The sequence below is a fragment of the Rhinopithecus bieti genome, unplaced genomic scaffold (genome assembly GCF_001698545.2).
Source record: "Rhinopithecus bieti isolate Rb0 unplaced genomic scaffold, ASM169854v2 scaffold_28055, whole genome shotgun sequence".
Classification (NCBI taxonomy): domain Eukaryota; kingdom Metazoa; phylum Chordata; class Mammalia; order Primates; family Cercopithecidae; genus Rhinopithecus; species Rhinopithecus bieti.
Genome location: NW_016812914.1, coordinates 1,972,322 through 1,990,588, shown reverse-complemented (window position 1 = coordinate 1,990,588; position 18,267 = coordinate 1,972,322). Strand labels below are relative to the sequence as shown.

General features: G+C 55.4%; 2 protein-coding genes across 2 annotated transcripts in view; both read right to left on the bottom strand.

Moving 5' to 3' along the window:
• DAPK3 (death associated protein kinase 3) overlaps positions 1 to 11,185 on the bottom strand; it is an 18,132-nt gene extending 6,947 nt beyond the window's left edge. The window contains exons 1-3 of the mRNA XM_017847155.1: positions 11,073 to 11,185; positions 9,737 to 9,892; positions 5,516 to 5,598 (exon numbers count right to left, since the gene is read on the bottom strand). Of these exons, the coding sequence (XP_017702644.1) occupies positions 5,516 to 5,598; positions 9,737 to 9,798 (145 nt within the window). The 5' untranslated portion in view covers positions 9,799 to 9,892; positions 11,073 to 11,185. The remainder of the gene's footprint in view (positions 1 to 5,515; positions 5,599 to 9,736; positions 9,893 to 11,072) is intronic.
• Positions 11,186 to 15,524: 4,339 nt separating this feature from the next.
• The window catches only part of EEF2 (eukaryotic translation elongation factor 2), a 10,159-nt gene continuing 7,416 nt past the window's right edge, over positions 15,525 to 18,267 (bottom strand). The window contains exons 12-15 of the mRNA XM_017847183.1: positions 17,258 to 17,611; positions 16,867 to 17,049; positions 16,654 to 16,786; positions 15,525 to 16,198 (exon numbers count right to left, since the gene is read on the bottom strand). Of these exons, the coding sequence (XP_017702672.1) occupies positions 16,005 to 16,198; positions 16,654 to 16,786; positions 16,867 to 17,049; positions 17,258 to 17,611 (864 nt within the window). The 3' untranslated portion in view covers positions 15,525 to 16,004. The remainder of the gene's footprint in view (positions 16,199 to 16,653; positions 16,787 to 16,866; positions 17,050 to 17,257; positions 17,612 to 18,267) is intronic.

The window sequence follows — 18,267 nt, the reverse complement described above, 5'->3', positions numbered from 1 at the left end:
CTCTATCTCAATAAAAAAATAAAATAATAAAATAAATTTAAAAAATAAGCAAAGTGGCTGGGCGCAGTGGCTCATGCTTGTAATCCCAACACTTTGGGAGGTCAAGGCGGGCAGATCACTTGAGGACAGGAGTTCAAGACCAGCCTGGCCAACACGGTGAAACCCCATCTCTACTACAAAAATACAAAATTAGCCAGGCATGGTGGTGGGCGCCTGTAGTCCCAGTGACTCGGGAGGCTGAGGTAGAATTGCTTGAACCCGGGAGGCAGAGGTTACAGTGAGCTGAGATCGCACCACTGCATTCCAGACCGGGCAACAGAGCGAGACTCTGTCTCAAAAAAACAAAGAGCAAAGTGTGGTGGTGCACCTGCAGTCCCAGCTGCTCGGCAGGCTGAGACAGGAGAAGCACTTCAGCCCAGCAATTCAAGGCTGCAGTGAGCTGTGATCGCACCACCACACTTCACCTTGGGCGATAGAGCGAGACTTTGTCTCTAAATTTTAAAAGAGGCACTCATTTCCAGACAAATAAGAACTGAAAAGAAATAAACGGGAACTGGAAGAGATTTTGATTAATCCAGGGGAATTTTACCCAGTCATGAGAAAGAATAGGCCGGCTCTTTACACGTGGACAAGAAGAGACCTTCATGATGTCACCCACTCCGTGAGGCAGAGAACGCGGTCTTGTTCGTTAGAAAGGTACGGAGCTGGCCGGGTGCGGTGGCTCAAGCCTGTAATCCCAGCACTTTGGGAGGCTGAGACGGGCGGATCACGAGGTCAGGAGATCGAGACCGTCCTGGCTAACACGGTGAAACCCCGTCTCTACTAAAAAAATACAAAAAAAAAAAAAAAACTAGCCGGGCGAGGTGGTGGGCGCCTGTAGTCCCAGCTACTCAGGAGGCTGAGGCAGGAGAATGGCGTAAACCCAGGAGGCGGAGCTTGCAGTGAGCTGAGATCCGGCCACTGCACTCCAGCCCGGGCAACAGAGCGAGACTCCGTCTCAAAAAAAAAAAAAAAAAAAAGAAAGGTACGGAGCTACACAGCAGCCTGTCCGCAGCAGGTCCCCAGGAGGGGTTAAGGGCGTGCGCACAGAGGGAGGGTTTGCTTTTTATTTGGTGCAGTTCCATCCTGACCAAACTAGTCACCGCAGAATTCATTTCACCATTTTCGTAAATCTACGCCACTGACTTCGAAAGAGCTCCCTACTCAGCGTACAGAGGGAAAGAAACACGCGCGTTCGCAAGACAAGAGACCAGAGTGAGGATGTGGGGCCGGAGCCGCACGCGTCCAGGTGGAGCTGTGGAAACAGCCCGGCCCCTCGGAAGCTTCAACACGGAGTTTCCACGTAACCCACAATTCCACTCCTGGCATCTCCCCGAGAGAAACACACACACACATCCACGTGGTAACTTCCACAGTGATGCTCACAGCAGCAGAGGGTGGAAACAGCTCAAACGCCCGTCAGCGGAAGCATGGTCAACACATGGTGGCCCATCCACACACTGGAGCCCGAGCCAGCCATGAACAGGAACAAGTCCCACCACGGGCCACAGCACAGAGGAACCTTGAGGACATCACACCAGACACAAAAGGCCTAAGCCCTTCAGCCTGCTCCAGGCGCTGGAGTCGCTGCCATGGGCTGGGCGTGGGCCTGTCCTTCCCGGCCTCACGTCCTAGCAGCATGGAGGGCCACAGATAAACAGTGTGTGCTCACTGCACCTCCAGGAGACCCAGGTCAGGGTGTGCTGGTAACAAAACTCCCATGGCGGGCCACCAAGGACATACTCTGCACACACGCGGGGGGTCAGAGGCAGGGACATTCGAGGTGGGCAAGGGGAGGTGCCAAATTACTACTGATCATGGGGGAGACTAAACATAACAGCCCCTTCAAAGACATCATCCACGTGCTCACCCCGGGGACCTGCCAAGATGGCGTCCTAACAGCAGAAGGCGCTCAGCCGACAGGATGAGGTTAAGGATCTGGAGATGGGAGAGCATCCTGGGTAATCCAGCGCCCAGTGTCCTCATAGCATCCTCGTGAGATGAGAGTCAGAGAGAGGCTGGAAGAGGCTGCGCTGTGGCTGTGAAGGGGAAGGAAGGAGTTCCCGAGAGCCAAGCGGGTGCCTCTAGACTCTTGGAAAGGTGGGAACCGCATTCCCCGCTGGAGCCTCCAGGAGGGCCCAGCCCTGCGGGTCCACGGTAGACTCGGAACCCCTGAGGGAAGCCATGGTTATCCAGGGCACTCACTTGTGGGGTTTGTTACAGCGGCTGCAGGAGCCTCACGCTGACAGCCAAGGGCAGAGGTGGGAGGAAAGCGAGGCAGTCCTCATCAGACTTGGCCCACCCGGCCCAGGCCGCGTGCAACACGACGTCCCCTGCATACATTCTGCTCCCTCCGACTCGGCCCACCCGTCCCAGGCCGCGTGCAACATGACATCCCCTGCATACATTCTGCTCCCTCGGACTCGGCCCACCCGGCCCAGGCCGCGTGCAACATGACATCCCCTGCATACGTTCTGCTCCCTCGGACTCGGCCCACCCGGCCCAGGCCGCGTGCAACATGACATCCCCTGCATACGTTCTGCTCCCTCGGACTCGGCCCACCCGGCCCAGGCCGCGTGCAACATGACATCCCCTGCATACGTTCTGCTCCCTCGGACTCGGCCCACCCGGCCCAGGCCGCGTGCAACATGACATCCCCTGCATACGTTCTGCTCCCTCGGACTCGGCCCACCCGGCCCAGGCCGCGTGCAACATGACATCCCCTGCATACGTTCTGCTCCCTCGGACTCGGCCCACCCGGCCCAGGCCGCGTGCAACATGACATCCCCTGCATACGTTCTGCTCCCTCGGACTCGGCCCACCCGGCCCAGGCCGCGTGCAACATGACATCCCCTGCATACGTTCTGCTCCCTCGGACTCGGCCCACCCGGCCCAGGCTGCGTGCAACATGACATCCCCTGCATACATCCTGCTCCCTCCCTGGCGCCGACCTTGCTGTAACACTCCCTGCACCTGGAGCTCCTTCCTCCTTCCCCTCTACCTGCACCCACCAAGCTGATGGTAATACTTCCACCTCCTATCGCAGGAGGACTCCCACGGCCACAGCATCCAAATCCAGTGGTACCCGTGCGCCAGGAACTCGGCAGGAATATCTGGATGTGTTGCCTCCTTTTTTATTTATTTATTCATTTGTTTATTTTTGAGACAGAGTCTCACTCTGTCGCCCAGGCTGGAGTGCAGTGGTGCAATCTCGGCTCACTACAACCTCTGCCTCCTGAGTTCAAGTGATTTTCCTGCCTCAGCCTCTCGAGTAGCTGGGATTACAGGTGCGCACCACCACGCCCGGCTAATTTTTATATTTTTAGTGCAGATGGGGTTTCACCAAGTTGCCCAGGCTGGTCTCAAACTCCTGACCTCAAGTGATCTGCCTGCCTTGACCTCCCAAAGTGCTGGGATTACAGGCATAAGCCACCACGCCTGGCCGGGCTGCCTCCTTTTTAAACACGCAGATTTTATCCCTCTAGTGTTATTCCAACCTGAACTAAAAAATAGAGGAGGCTGGGTGCAGAGGCTTATGCCTGTAATCCAAACACTTTGGGAGGCTGAGATGGGAGGATCACTTGAGGCCAGGAGTTCGAGTCCAGACTGGGCAACACAGTGAGACCCCCATCTCTACAAAACATAATTAGTGCACACACAGGCACAAAAGAAGCGTGTCCATGCTCCTTCACCCCCAGTGAATCGGGTCAGGTGAGTGGATGTGGCTCTGCTTTGCTCCCAGCCCTGTCACAGTGGTGATTTCCAGCAGCTAGTCCAAAGTCAATCAACAATAAACGTTGGGAGACACAAAGTTCTGCTTAGAACGGAATCCCGGCTCACTCATGCCTTTGAACCTGAGGGCTTATCACAGTCACCCACGTAAGCCCCAGGCTGAGAATCCGGGGGAGGCCGGCCTCTGGGCCACCAGGTCCACACTTCCTCCCCACCCCCAGCTGATCCGGTCCACGCTTCTTCCCCCACTACAGGGCGGATCCGATCCACACTGCCTCCCCACCCAGGGCGGATCCAGTTCACACTGCCTCCCCGACTGCAAGGCGGATTGGGTCCACACTGCCTCACCTACCCAGGGCTGATCTGGTCCATGCTTCCTCCCCAGCCAGGGCAGATCCCGTTCATGCTTCCTCCCCACTGTAGGGCGGATCCAGTCCACACTTCCTCCCCACCCAGCTGATCTGGTCCACGCTTCCTCCCCACCCACGGCAATCCAGTCCACGCTTCCTCCCTACCCAGGACGATCCAGTCCATGCTTCCTTCCCACTGCGGGGCAGATCCAGTCCATGCTTCCTCCCAACCTGGGGCTGATCTGGTCCACACTTCCTCCCCACCCAGGACGATCCAGTCCACGCTTCCTCCCCACCCAGGACGATCCAGTCCACGCTTCCTTCCCACTGCGGGGCGGATCCAGTCCATGCTTCCTCCCCACCTAGGCCTGATCTGGTCCACGCTTTCTTCCCACCCAGGGTGATCCAGTCCACGCTTCCTCTCCACTGCAGGGCAGATCCGGTCCAAGGGCCAGACCCTCTTTTTTTTTTTGAGACAGGGTCTGGTTCTGTTGCTCAGGCTGGAGTGCAGTAGTTCAATCATGGCTCACTGTAGCCTCGACCTCCTGGGCTCGGGCAATCCTCCTGCCTCAGCCTCTCAAGCAGCTGGGACTACAGGCACACACCACCACACCCAGTTAATTTTTTTTCTTTTTGTAAGGATGAGGTCTCACTCTGTTGCCCACGCTGGTCTCGAACTCCTGGGCTCAAGCGATCCTTCCCAAGTATGTGGGACTACAGGCACATGCTGCCACACCTAATTTATTCATTTTATTTTTTGTAGAGACAAGATCTTGCTGTGTTGCCCAGGCTGGTTTGGAACTCCTGGCCTCAAGAGATCCTCCCACTCCACTCCCCCAAGTGTTGGCATTACAGGTAGAGCCACTGCACCTGGCCACTCTCCGCATTTCAAAAAAACTGAGGCTGAGAAACAGAAAGCAACTAGCCCAAGGACATGCAGTCAGCCAGCGGCGGGAGGATTCAAACCTTCAAACCAGGTGCTGCAGGCTCCAGAGCCCAGGTGCTCTCACAGGAAGCGGGCACCTGGGGCTGGGCACCGGGCTCCTGCCTGCCCAGCTCCCGGCTCCACCCTGTCTCCTAACAGAGCCAGCTGTCCCAGGGCAGCCTTCAATGCTCACTTTCAGTCTGTGGGACTCAGTGGTCCAGGAAAGGGGTGGAAGGGAACATGACTGGACCTGGGCAACAGAAAACCATGCCCTCCAGCCCAAAGAGACCAATCCAGTGCACATGGCTCAGAACGCCTGCTGGGAAGAGAGCCTCTCTCTCTCCCTCTGCTGGGCTTGGATTCGGGCTCACGGCAGGGGCCACCATGTAGAACGCTGCCTAAGAACACACCAGGACAGGAGAGGGGAGCCACCAGGCACTGCGGGTGGCACGTAAGCCCTGTCACTCACTCTGCCAGGGTGCCTCCTCCACGCTGGAGTGGACCTCGGCCCAGGGGACACAGGGCACCGCACACACCAGCATCCAGCCACACCTGCGGCCGCCGAACACCTGGACTCCCCAGTTCCGTAAACCACGCCTTTCCCTGTTTTGCTATTGCCAACGGGATTTCAGGTTCTGCCACTGAGTCCTCCTATAGCAACACCAGACCACAGCCGCCAGCCTCCAGACAGCTCCCGGTCTCGCTGGCCACAGACGGACTTGCTCCATAGAGGCAAGGCCACCGGCGTGCTCTCAGTTCCTCTACAGGTGGAACTCTACAGGTGCCTGATCTCCCCAACCAGGAAAGAAACTCCCTGAGAGCCGAGCCCACCCGCTTCGCTTCTCTGTAACTTCCCTGGCCCCCAGCGCAGGTCGAGGACACAGCAAGCCCTCCTCAATGATGGTCTCAGGTATCACTCCCAAACCACTTCCTAAGTGCCTGCCACAACCCAGACACGACCCGAGTGTGGCCTACACACTGACGATTTCTACTGATAGGGTTTGTGATGTTTAAAAATGTGGGCTGGGAAGCCAGGCATGGTGGCTGACGCCTGAAATCCCAGTACTTTGGGAGGCAAAAGTGGGCAGATCACGAGGTCAGGAGTTCGAGACCAGCCTGGCCAACATAGTGAACGCCCTGTCTCCACTAAAAATACAAAAACATTAGCCGGGCGTGCTGGAGGGTGTCTATAATCCCAGCTACTCGGGAGGCTGAGGCAAGGAGAATCGCTTGAACCCAGGAGATGGAGGTTGCAGTGAGCTGAGATCGCACCATTGCACTCCAGTCCAGGCGACACTGCAAGACTCCGTCTCAAAAAAAACAAAACAAAAATAGTGTGGGCTGGGGCCAGGCACAGCGGCTCATGCCTGTAATCCCAGCACTTTGGGAGGCAGAGGCGGGCAGATCATTTGAGGTCAGGAGTTCGCGAACAGCCTGGCCAATGTGGCAAAACCCCATCTCTACCAAAAATACAAAAATTGACCAGGCATGGTGGCAGGTGCCTGTAATTCCAGCTACTTGGAAGGCTGAAGCAGGAGAATTGCTTGAACCTGGGAGGCGGAGGTTCCAGTGAGCCAAGATCGAGTCACTGCACTCCAGCCTGGACAACAGAGCCAGATTCCGACTCAATTAAAAAAAAAAAAAAATGTGGGCTAGGCAAAGTAGCTCACACCTGTAATCCCAGCATTCTGGGAGGCCGAGGTGGGTGGGTCAAACTCCTGAGGTCAGGAATTCGAGACAAGCCTGGCCAACATGGTGAAACTCCCTCTGCACAAAAAATACAAAAAAATTAGCCAGGGGTGGCATGGTACCGGGAGCCTGTAGTCCCAGCTACAGCTACTTAGGGGGCTGAGGTAGGAGAATTGCTTGAACCCATGAGGTCGAGGCTGCAGTAAGCAGAGATCTCACCACTATACTCCAGCCCGGGTGACAAAGTGAGACCCTGTCTCAAAAAAAAAAAAAAAAATTAAAATTCCAAACCATTCCTAGCTTGCAGACCATATAAAATCAAGTGTCAGGGAAATAGAAGTGTTTGCCCCGGTTGGGTTTGGCCCACGGGCTGCAGTGCGCTGACTCCTGAGTAAACGAATCAGGACAGCAGACATGAGGGTGCACAGGCAGTCCGTGCTTGCAGTTTAAAAAAATTAGGCCAGGCGTGGTGGCTCACGCCTGTAATCCCAGCACTTCAGGAGGCCAAGACAGGAAGATCACTTGAGGTCAGGAGTTCAAAACCAGCCTGGCCAATATGTTGAAACCCCATCTCTAATAAAAATATAAAAAAATTGGCCAGGCGTGTTGGCAAGCGCCTGTAGTCCCAGCTACTCAGGAGGTTGAGGCATAAGAATCGCTTGAACCCGGGAAGCAGAGGTTGCAATGAGCTGAGATCACACCATTGCACTCCAGCCTGGGTGACAAAGCAAGACTCCGTCTCAAAAAAAAAAACACATTACAGCACGTTATGCTGCATTCTGGGCCTTCATCTTGCACTTCACGTATCTCTGAGAATGTTCCAGACCACTACCTGAAGCAGTGCTATCAGAACAGCAGACACTGGCCACCCAGAGCTGTCAAACCCGTGAGGTGTGGCCAGTCCTAGGAAGAACTGTGACATGAAATACACACCAGACGTCCAAGTCTTCACAGCAAACACAGAAGGTAAATATACCTTTTTAATTATGCATTTCTGTTCGTTTGAGAGACGGGGTCAACTTATACTGCCCAGGCTAGTCTTGAAGTCCTGGGCTCAAGCAATCCTCCCGCTCTGGCCTCCCAAAGCGCTAGGATTACAGACGGAAGCCACCACACCGGCCCTGCCTGGTTCTTTTTAAGACCTGCATCCTATTCCAGCCCTGATGCAGTGGTTTGGGGGGGCCATTTAAGAGGCTGTTGTTCCCAGCAGGGTGCAGTGGCTCATGCCTGTAATCCCAGCACTTTGGGAGGCCAAAGCAGGCAGATTACCTGAGATCAGGAGTTGGAGACCAGCCCGGCCAACATGGTGAAACCCCATCTCTACTAAAAATACAAAAATTAGCCAGGGATGGTGGCAGGCGCCTATAATGCCAGCTACTCAGGAGGCTGAGGCTGGAGAATACCTGGAACCCAGGAGGCTGAGGTGGCAGTGAGCCGAGATCTCAGCACTGCACTCCAGCCTGGGAGACAGAATGAAACAGTGTCCAGAAAAAAAAAAAAAGGCCGGGCGCGGTGGCTCACACCTGTAATCCCAACACTTTGGGAGGCCGAGACGGGCGCATCATGAGGTTAGGAGATCGAAACCATCCTGGTTAACACGGTGAAACCCCATCTCTACTAAAATACAAAAAAATTAGCTGGGCATGGTGGCAGGCACTTGTAGTCCCAGCTGCTGGGGAGGCTGAGGCAGGAGAATGGCGTGAACCCGGGAGGCAGAGCTTGCAGTGAGCGGAGATCGCGCCACTGCACGCCAGCCTGGGTGACAGAGCGAGACTCCGTCTCAACAACAACAACAACAACAACAAAAAAAGGCTGTTGTCCTGGTAAACGTTGTTCTAGCGACTACCCCAGTCTTAAGTCATTCCATCCATGTATTTACATTTTTCCAATGAATTAATTCCTAGAGGTGAAATCAGCGGGTTAAAAGAAATAGACATCATCAATTTGGCTGAATTTTGCTGACTTTTGCCAAATGACCCCTAGCGGGAGGTCCTAACACATTTTCAACACTGAAGCAGAAGTCACTACAGGAGGAGGGGGCGTGCCTTCTCTGCCACTAACGGAGGAAATTCCTGAAGGAGGGACCTCAGGATCCCAAAAGAGTGGCAGCTCTCTCCCCGGCCTGACACAGAGCTCAGTTATTTACATTCCCTTCTGGTGACATCATGGGGCGGCTCCAGGGAGGCTGGCCAGCAGCAAACTCACCAAATAAGGTTGGAGGCTCTACAAAAGGAGGCAGGGCCTAATGGTGTCTGGCTGGTCTGTAGGGGGCGGGGTCCCAGGGGACCCTCCAAGCTTCAGACAGGCAGGAAATCGGCTGCCTCCCTGGAATAGGAAACCTCTGCTTTTTCCCACAAGAATGTTAAACAGTTGACAGAGGTGTGGGCGCAGGTTGGAGACACGCCCCTCCCTCCCCCTCCTTTAAATATCCAAGAGCTAGGAAAAAACTCAAGGGCCTCCCACAAAAGAGGATTCACATAGGGAGAATTTTTTTTTTTTTTTTTTAATAAATGGGGTTTTACTCTGTTGCCCAGGCCGCAGTGCGGTGGCACAATCATAGCTCACTGCAGCCTCCGACACCTGGGCTCAAGCCATCCTCCCGTCTCAGCTTCCCTAGTAGCTGGAACTACAGGCATGAGCTATCACACCTGGCTAATTTTTTTCATTTTTATTTTTTGTAGAGAGGAGTCTTGCTATGTTGCCCAGGCAGAAGACACACCTTTTAATAACAAAAGCAGCTGGCATCTGTTGCTCTGGTGCCCCATGTCAGGCACGGTATTGGCTGCTGTAAAGGCTCAATTACTTTCCTCCCCACAGGAAACTGAGGATTCACAAGCAGGAATTCACAGCCAGGGCTGTCTGACTCCACGGCCCAAATTTGTTCCACCAGCACACGGTACTGACTCATTCCTTCTCAGGATACAGGATAAAGAACAGGAAGGAGAGTTGCTGTTCAGAAAACCCCACAGTGCCTCCCTCCTGGCGGGGGCGGACAGCTCACCTGCCCAGCTCCTCCCCCATCTCATAATGGTCCTCCACGTCCTCCTGCCTGAACGTGGACATGGCGGCCGGTCTGCCTTCCAGCAGCTTCCACTCCAGGGAAAGTGCAGTCACCGCAGCCTGGAGATAGGACCTCAGGAGTCCCCTAATGGTGACCCTGGAGGAGACAGGGAAAGAGAGAAGTGAGGAACTGAGACACCACCCTTTTCTCCTAGATTAATGGACAGACCTGCCTACCAAACACAAGCCTCCCACCTCTCCACTCTGAAGCTCCAGACTCCTCAGAGAGGTGCTGTGTTTAGTGGGCTGGGTCCTGTCATGTCACCTCTTTTAAAGCCCCATAACCACTCAAAAGGTTAGTAACAGTCCCACTGGGCCACCTTCACCCCACAAAACTCTCCAGACACATAATTCTGACTTCCCTGACGCTGCCTGCGCCTCTTTGCCTCTCCTAGACTTCTCCGAACCTGCTCAGCCAAAATCCCCCACCATTCCTGCACGTTCCCCACGCTCTCCTCAACCTCAAATCCCAGGGCTACCTTACTCCCTGGCCAATGTCTTAACGAAGTTCTTAAGTCTACTTCTTTTTGTTGTTGTTGTTTTGAGAAGGAGTCTCGCTCCGTCGCCCAGGCTGGAGTGCAGTGGTGCAATCATGTCTCACCGCAGCCTGGAACTCCACGGCTCAAGCGATCGTCCCACCTCGGCCTCCCAAAGTGCTGCCATTCTGGTCAAAATTCTCAAGTTAAGTTACTACCTTAACCCTTCCTTGTCCTTGCCCTCGGTAGGTCTCTTAAGAACCTCATCGATGGAACACCCCCGCCCACCCCTAACCATCTCTGACTCCCCCCAATTCTCAATTTTCCAGGAACTGGACGACGCCGTCCACGCTCCTGCAAGCCCACTTTGCCTCCCTCTCGCGCTGACCTCCACCGTCCTCGCAAGATTAACCTCTTCCTCCCCGCTTCACGTTTCAAAGTCCCCCAACCGCAGTCTCCCCTACCCCCCAAAACGGGCCTCCAAAAAGGGCACCATCTGAGTGTCCTCCACCGTCCTCCACCCCTCTCGCCTACAATCTCCGCACAAGCCTCTAGGCAGACCCCAATGGCTACCTTTGCAGAACCGCCCCCAAGGCCTTCCCCATCCCTAAGGCTCCGCTCCAACATCCCTGGTGCCGCCACGCCCCTCACAGGCCCGGCCGAGCCCCTTCCACGGCCCGGTCAACCAGACGGGTCCCCAAACCTACCAGCCCCTCAGGTTCTCTCCCTCCCTCGCGGGCCCCCGGAGCACCGCCCCGAACCCACCCAGCCCTTCAGTCTCGGCCCGAGCCCGTTCCTCACCCTCCGCCGCCCGGAGTCCAGGGCCAGCGCCGCCTCGCTGGCTACCGCCGCCTCCTGCAGAAGCCCCGCGCCCCTGGCGACGCGACGCGCCTGCGTCGACGTCACCACACCCGCCAAGTGCCCGCCCCGGGAAGCAGATCCCGTCGCCTATTGGCCGGTCTGTCCTCCGCTCGGGCCGCACCTCAACGCCCCGCCCCCAGCTGCCTTTTCGGCCCCCGTACCCGGATGCAGCCTCGCCATTGGCTGAGGACTCGCCATCCCTGATTTGATTGGCTGCAGTCGACGCTGGTCAGCGGACGGAAAAAAGGGCGACTTCTGGCCCCTTGATCGCCCCGCCCGCCTCTCCTCTGACCCTGGTGCTGAAGCTAGAGAAGTGAGGCTGAAGCCCTGCATCCCGCTTCCTGCCTTCCCGGAGCACCGGATGCGCGAATGGATGGCTCACCTGTGGCTGAGCGCGCATGGCAGCTCCTGGAGTGGACCCTGGGAATGCTTTAGTCCCTATGTGGCAGTTTCCTCCTCTGAAAACTGTTACCATATTCTACATACTTAAACTGCAAATGAGGCCAATCCGGGGTTGTCATTCACAGGGCCCCTGTTCGTCTCAAACTAGAGGATAACAGGCCGGGCGCGGAGGCTCACGCCTGTAATCCCAGCACTTTAGAAGGCCGAGATGGGCGGATCACGAGGTCAGGAGATCGAGACCATCCTGGCTAACACAGTGAAACCCTGTCTCTACTAAAAATACAAAAAAAAAAAAAAAAAAAAAATTAGCCGGGCGTGGTGGTGGGCGCCTGTAGTCCCATCTACTTGGGAGGCTGAGGCAGGAGAATGGCGTGAACCCGGGGGGCAGAGCTTGCAGTGAGCCGAGATCGCGCCACTGCACTCCAGCCTGGGCGACAGAGAGAGACTCTGCCTCAAAGAAAAAAAAAAAAAGGATAACAGCAAGCATTTTACTGAGACTTAGTATGTGCCAACTGACAACACTGGGAGGTAACTTTTTATTTTTTGAGACAGGGTGTCACTCTGTCACCCAGGCAGGAGTGCACTGGCGGTATCTGGCTCACTGCTACCTCCACCGCCCGGGTTCTAACGATTCCCGTGCCTCAGCCTCCCAAGTAGCTGGGATTATAGGTGCCCATCACCAAGCCCCGCTAGTTTTCCTATTCTTAGTGGAGATGGGCTTTCACCATGTCGCCCAGGCTGGTCTCTCCTGAGCTCAAGCAATCCTCGATCTCTGTGATCGCCCGCCTCGGTCTCCCAAAATGCTGGGATTACAGGTGTGAGCCACAAGCCGGCCTTTACATTTTTTATTTACATTTTCAACATACAATGGGTTGGTCAGGCGTGGTGGCTAGCGCCCATAATCCCACTTTGGGAGGCCAAGGCCGGCAGATCACGAGGTCAGATGGAGACCATCCTGGTGAAACCGTCTGCACTAAAAAATACAAAAATTAGCCGCGTGTGGTGGCGAGCACCTGTAGTTCCAGCTACTCGGGAGGCTGAGGCTGGAGAATGGCATGAACCCGGGAGGCGGAGCTTCAAGTGAGGTGACATCGTGCCACTGCCCTCCAGCCTGGGCAACAAAGACTATCTCAAAAAAAAAAAAAAAAAAAGTTTCAGCTTCCACCATACCAACCCTTAACTTTTTGTACTATTAAAAAAGAAATAGGCCCCGGCCGCGGTGGCTCAAGGCCTGTAAATCCCCCAGCCACTTTGGGAGCCCGACGGGCGGAATCACGAGGGTCAGGAATCGAGACCATCCTGGCTAACATGGGTGAAACCCCCGTCTCCTACTAAAAATAAAAAACTAGCCGGCCCGAGGTGGCCCGGGCCGCCGTCCGTATCTCTTGGAGGCCGTTGTTGTCATGGGTTTGAGAACGGCCCGTAAACCCCGGAGGCGAGGTTGCCAGTGAGCTTGAGATCTGGCCACTGCACTCCAGCCTGGGCCAACAGAGCAAACAGACTCCGCCTCAAAAAAAAAAAAAAAAAAAAAAGAAGAAGAATAGGGGCCGGGCCCGTGGTTAGCTCCTCAAACCTGTAATCCCAGCACTTTGGGAGGCCAAGGCAGGAGGATAGTGAGGTCAGATCGAGACTATCCTGGCTAACACAGTGAAACCCGGTCTCTACTGAAAATACAAAAAATTAGCCAGGTGTGGTGGCGGACACCTGTAGTCCCAACTACTCGGGAGGCTGAGGCAGGAGAATGGCGTGAACCTGGGAGGCGGAGCTTGCAGTGAGCCGAGATCGTGCCACTGCATTCCAGCCTGGGTGACCAGTGAGACTCCATATCAAAATAAAATAAAATAAAGAGCCAGGCGAGGTGGTGGGCGCCTGTAGTCCCAGCTACTCGGGAGGCTGAAGCAGGAGAATGGCGTAAACCCGGGAGGCGGAGCTTGCAGTGAGCTGAGATCCGGCCACTGCACTCCAGCCTGGGCAACAGAGCGAGACTGCGTCTCAAAAAAAAAAATAAAAAATAAAAAAATAAAAATAAAGAATAGGCCAGGCGCAATAATCCCAGTACTTTGGGAGGCTGAGGTGGGTAGATCACGAGGTCAGGAAATCAAGACCATCCTGGCCTTGATGGTAAAACCCTGTATCTACTAAAAACTACAACAAAAATTAGCCGGGTGTGGTGGTGTGCGCCTGTAGTCCCAGCTACTCAGGAGACTGAGGCAGGAGAATGGCGTGAACCCAAGAGGCAGAGCTCGTAGTGAGCAGAAATCGCACCACTGCACTCCAACCTGGGCGAGAGTGAAACTGTCTCAAAAAAAAAAAAAAAAAAAAAAAAAAAAAAAAAAGGAACAGGACCCGGTATGGTGACTCACACCTATAACCCCAGCACTGTGGGAGGCTGAGGCCGGCTGCTCTCTTGCAGTCAAGTTTGAGACCATCCTGGCCAATGCGGTGAAACCCCATCTCACCTAAAAATACAAAAATTTGCCAGACATGGCGACAGGCGCCTGTAATTCCAGCTACTCGGGAGGCTGAAGCACAAGAATTACTTGAACCCTTAAACCCGGAGGTGGAGGCCATAGTGAGCAGAGATGACGCCACTGCAGTCCAGCCTGGGCGATAGAGCGAGACTCACCCTCAAAACAGTCATCCAAGCCGCCTACAATTTCCCCGACTGCTGGGAAACATAGTTCAGTTACAGCCCCAATTCAACAGCCAAGCCAAACCAAACCTCAGGCATACCTACGTGTGGGCAAAGCCTCAGCTGAAGCTTGGCCTTGGCAGTGCAGGGCCAGAGTGCCCCCAGCTTTGCCAGAAACCCACAGTGCTACTTCACAGTCCCCACCTGCCTGAGGACACAGAAACACGCAGAAAATGATGTTAACCTTCTTATCAGCATTGACAAGATTAGGCCTCCTCACATCTTAGGCACCATTTAGAGAATAAATGAGGTGTGGTGGCTCACACCTGAGATCCCAGCACTTTGGGAGGCTGAGACAGGAGGATTGCTTGAGTCCAGGAGGGAGACTAGCCTGGGCAACACCACACAGTGGCTCACACCTGTAATTCCCAGCACCTGGGGAGGCCGAAGCAGGCAGATCACTTGAGGTGAGGAGTTCAAGACCAACCAGGCCACAGCAAAATTCTCAAATAAAAATTAGCTGGGCATGGTGGCACATGCCTGGAGTCCGTTACTTGGCAGGCTGAGGCAGGAGAGTCCAGGAGGTGGAGGGTGCAGTGAGCTGATTGCACTACACTCATTTGGAAAACAGCAAGACCCTGGCTCTAAAAAATTGTTCAAAAGGCCGTGCACAGTGGCTCACGCCTGTAACTGGCCAAGGCAGGCAGATCACAAAGTCAAGAGATCGAGACCATCCTGGCCAACACGGTGAAACCCCCGTCCCTACTAAAAGTACAAAAATTAGCTGGGCGTGGTGGTACACGCCTGTAATCCCAGCTACTCAAGAGCCTGAAGCAGGACTTGAACCCAGGAGGTGTAGGTTGCAGTGAGCAGATGGTGCCATTCCACTACAGCCTAGGAAACAGAGACTCCATCTCACAAAAAATTTCAAAGCAAACAAATGGGTTTCTAGCAAACTAGTCAGGACTGGATGACCATAGAAAATCCTGATGGTGGATAGAACGTGTGAGCTTGTCAGCAATTCAGAGGGTTGCTGAAGTCCGCAAAGTTCAGTCCGGTGCTCCTCACTCCACAGGGCCATCCAAATGCATTCAAAGTGACATCTTATAATTTAATTCTTGGCCACGCTAATTCCCTGAGCACTTCAAACGCTCAGTAGACCCATGCATCTGGCAGCTGCTTCTCTGAATGACACAGGGGTAGGGCATTCCAACCATTCCAGAACGTTCCACCTAACACACTGAGGCAGCCCCAAGCTGCACCTAACTAGGGCCTGGGTCCCCTTCTAGGCTCTGGTGAGCCCAGTACTGGGCAGCCCTGCTCCCCTAGGAAGACATGGTGAAAAACGCAGAACGGAGTCACCACCATATCAAATTTATTATTCCAATGGCACTAGTACAGCTGGAGGTGCTCATGGTGACACCGCACAGGACTTCCTGCCTGCTAGAAATCATCTACCCGTTTGTTCCTTTCCCCTTTCCGGGGCAAAAGCCACTACGGGCCATTTACCCAAATAAACCTCTTAATGCGTTTGTTAAAATTTGTTTGGACATCTGAGTTTCCCTCTGAAGAAATGGAAAAAGTGTTGGGTGTCCCATCCCACCTCCCCCTCCCCGACCAGCCCAGTAGAAGTCCCTGCTACGAGGGCGTGTCTGCTGCCTCTGGACTCTGGAAATAAATATCGAAAGAAACGGCATCAAGTGTTAAGGTTGAGTGATGGCACGCAGCGGGCCCCGGAAACCTCTCAGGGGAGCGTCGCTGTGTCGGGACAGTCTCCAGGACAGGGTGCTGTGGGTGCTGCGAGTCCCCAGGGCAGCAGCTGCTGCAGGAAGGGCCGCCTACAATTTGTCCAGGAAGTTGTCCAGGGCCGGGATGCCTTCCTTCAGGCCCTTGCGCTTGCGGGTCTCAGCCACCACCTGGCTGGGGCGGCTGCTGTTGTCAAAGGGGTCTCCGGGCAGGATCTGCCAGTGGTCGAACACACACTGGGGGAAGGCCTGGCCGCCCGTGTTGGACCTCAGGTCAGCAGTGAAGCCTGCAGAGGGAAGCGAGAGGCTCACTGGGCTGCCAGGAAGGTGGCAGGACGGGAGGAAAGTCCTGTCGGGAGCTCAGGCTAGTTCCTCAGCCCAAGTCACCCTGCAGACCAGACACTCGGCCTGGTGCCCAGCACTTCACCAAGGGCCTGCTCAAAGGCCTCATGCCTCTGCTGGTTCGGGATGACCCTTTGCTACAGCTCAGCTACTCTACTGGCCCCAGGCCTAGGCCTTCAGAGCTCCAGGCCCAGAGCCATTCTCACACTGGGGATAGGAGAGTCCCTCCCCTGTGAATTCAGTGATTTGGGATCACAAGCAGTCAGAAGCTGGGCCACCTGCTAAGTCCATCACCTGCTTCCATCAGGACGCCTCCTTTAACACCCTGCTAAACTTACTGGGCTTCTGGCCCCCAGATTAGCCTGCCAGGCTCTGCAGGCCACGCCGGGTAAACACTCACCAAAGGACTCGTTGACAGGCAAGTAGGCCTTGACGACAAACATGGGGGTGCCGGCCACTTGGGACTCCTCGAACACGTGGCCCCGCTTCCTGTTCAAAACTCCATAGATGCCACCGACCACTTGCTCTGGACACTGCCAGAAGGGAAAGAGAAGCTGTCAGCAGCTGCTGGGCAGGACGGTGGCAGGGTCAATGGCAGGCAGGCAGACCTCACCTGGATCTCCACAAGGTAGATGGGCTCCATGAGGCGCGGCTGGGCGGTCAGCACACTGGCGTAGAGGCAGCGCCGCGCTGTGGGGATGATCTGGCCGCCCCCGCGGTGGATGGCATCAGCATGCAGGGTCACGTCATGGACGTCAAAGCGCACGCCCCGCATGTTCTCCTCACAAAGCGCACCCTGAGGGAGGGGGAGAGCCGCTGTCAAGGGCCGAATGCATCTCGGCTGCTTGCCTTCCACCTGCCAAGTCCTGCAGGTCTCCACCAGGGGGACCTGGGGCCTTGCCCGCCTTGGCCCTATTAGGGTCCCTGACTCAGCAGGCAGGATCATAAGGTCCCTCTGGAGCCTGGAAATGGGTGTGGTCTGCACGTGCTGAGCTGTGCCTCACCTCCTTGGTGGCCCACTGGAAGCCGGCCACCACACTGTCCTTGATCTCGTTGAGGTACTGCACGCCCTTGGTGATGTCGGTGAGGATGTTGGGGCCAGTGCCGTCGGGCCCAAAGCACCAGATCTTGCGGGCCTCGGCCACGTCCCACTCGTACTTCTCGGCCAGGTAGCGCGCCCGCTGCTTGAGCTCCTGGCGGGCAGACACCTCGCCTTTATCGATGTCCTCAGCCAGGCCATCGGGGAAGGGCCGCGCCTTCATGTACAGTCGGTTGTGCTTGTTGGGGGACTTGGAGAGGCAGAGCACGTTCGACTCTTCACTGACTGTCTCGCGGTACGAGACGACCGGGTCAGATTTCTGCAGAAAGAAGAGAAAGGTCACACACCTGCCTGTCGGAAGAGGAGACTTTACACGCAGACGCGTCCTTAAACGCTTTTCCCAGTAAGGCAGACCTAACACAGCCTGGCAGAGCCACGACAATCAGAACCAAGTGGAATCAGTATTGCACCACCAAGCACATCTCACTCCCTGTAAGGACCAGCAGCAGGGGCTCCACCGAGCTCTCCAGCGCAGAAATCACAGGCTTGCGGAATTTTAAGCATTAACGGGAAAGAAACAAGGTCTGGAGCAGGCCTGGCCCGACCCCACCGGAGCATCTATGTATTTGTGGACAGAGAACAGCAGGATGAGCTGTCTCTGAGTTAACTCAAAAAACAGCCCTGGGCCGGGCGCGGTGGCTCAAGCCTGTAATCCCAGCACTTTGGGAGGCCGAGACGGGCGGATCACGAGGTCAGGAGATCAAGACCATCCTAGCTAACACGGTGAAACCCCGTCTCTACTAAAAAATACAAAAAACTAGCCGGGCGAGGTGGCGGGAGCCTGTAGTCCCAGCTACTTGGGAGGCTGAGGCAGGAGAATGGCGGGAACCCGGGAGGCGGAGCTTGCAGTGAGCTGAGATCCGGCCACTGCACTCCAGCCTGGGTGGCAGAGCGAGACTCTTGTCTCAAAAAAAA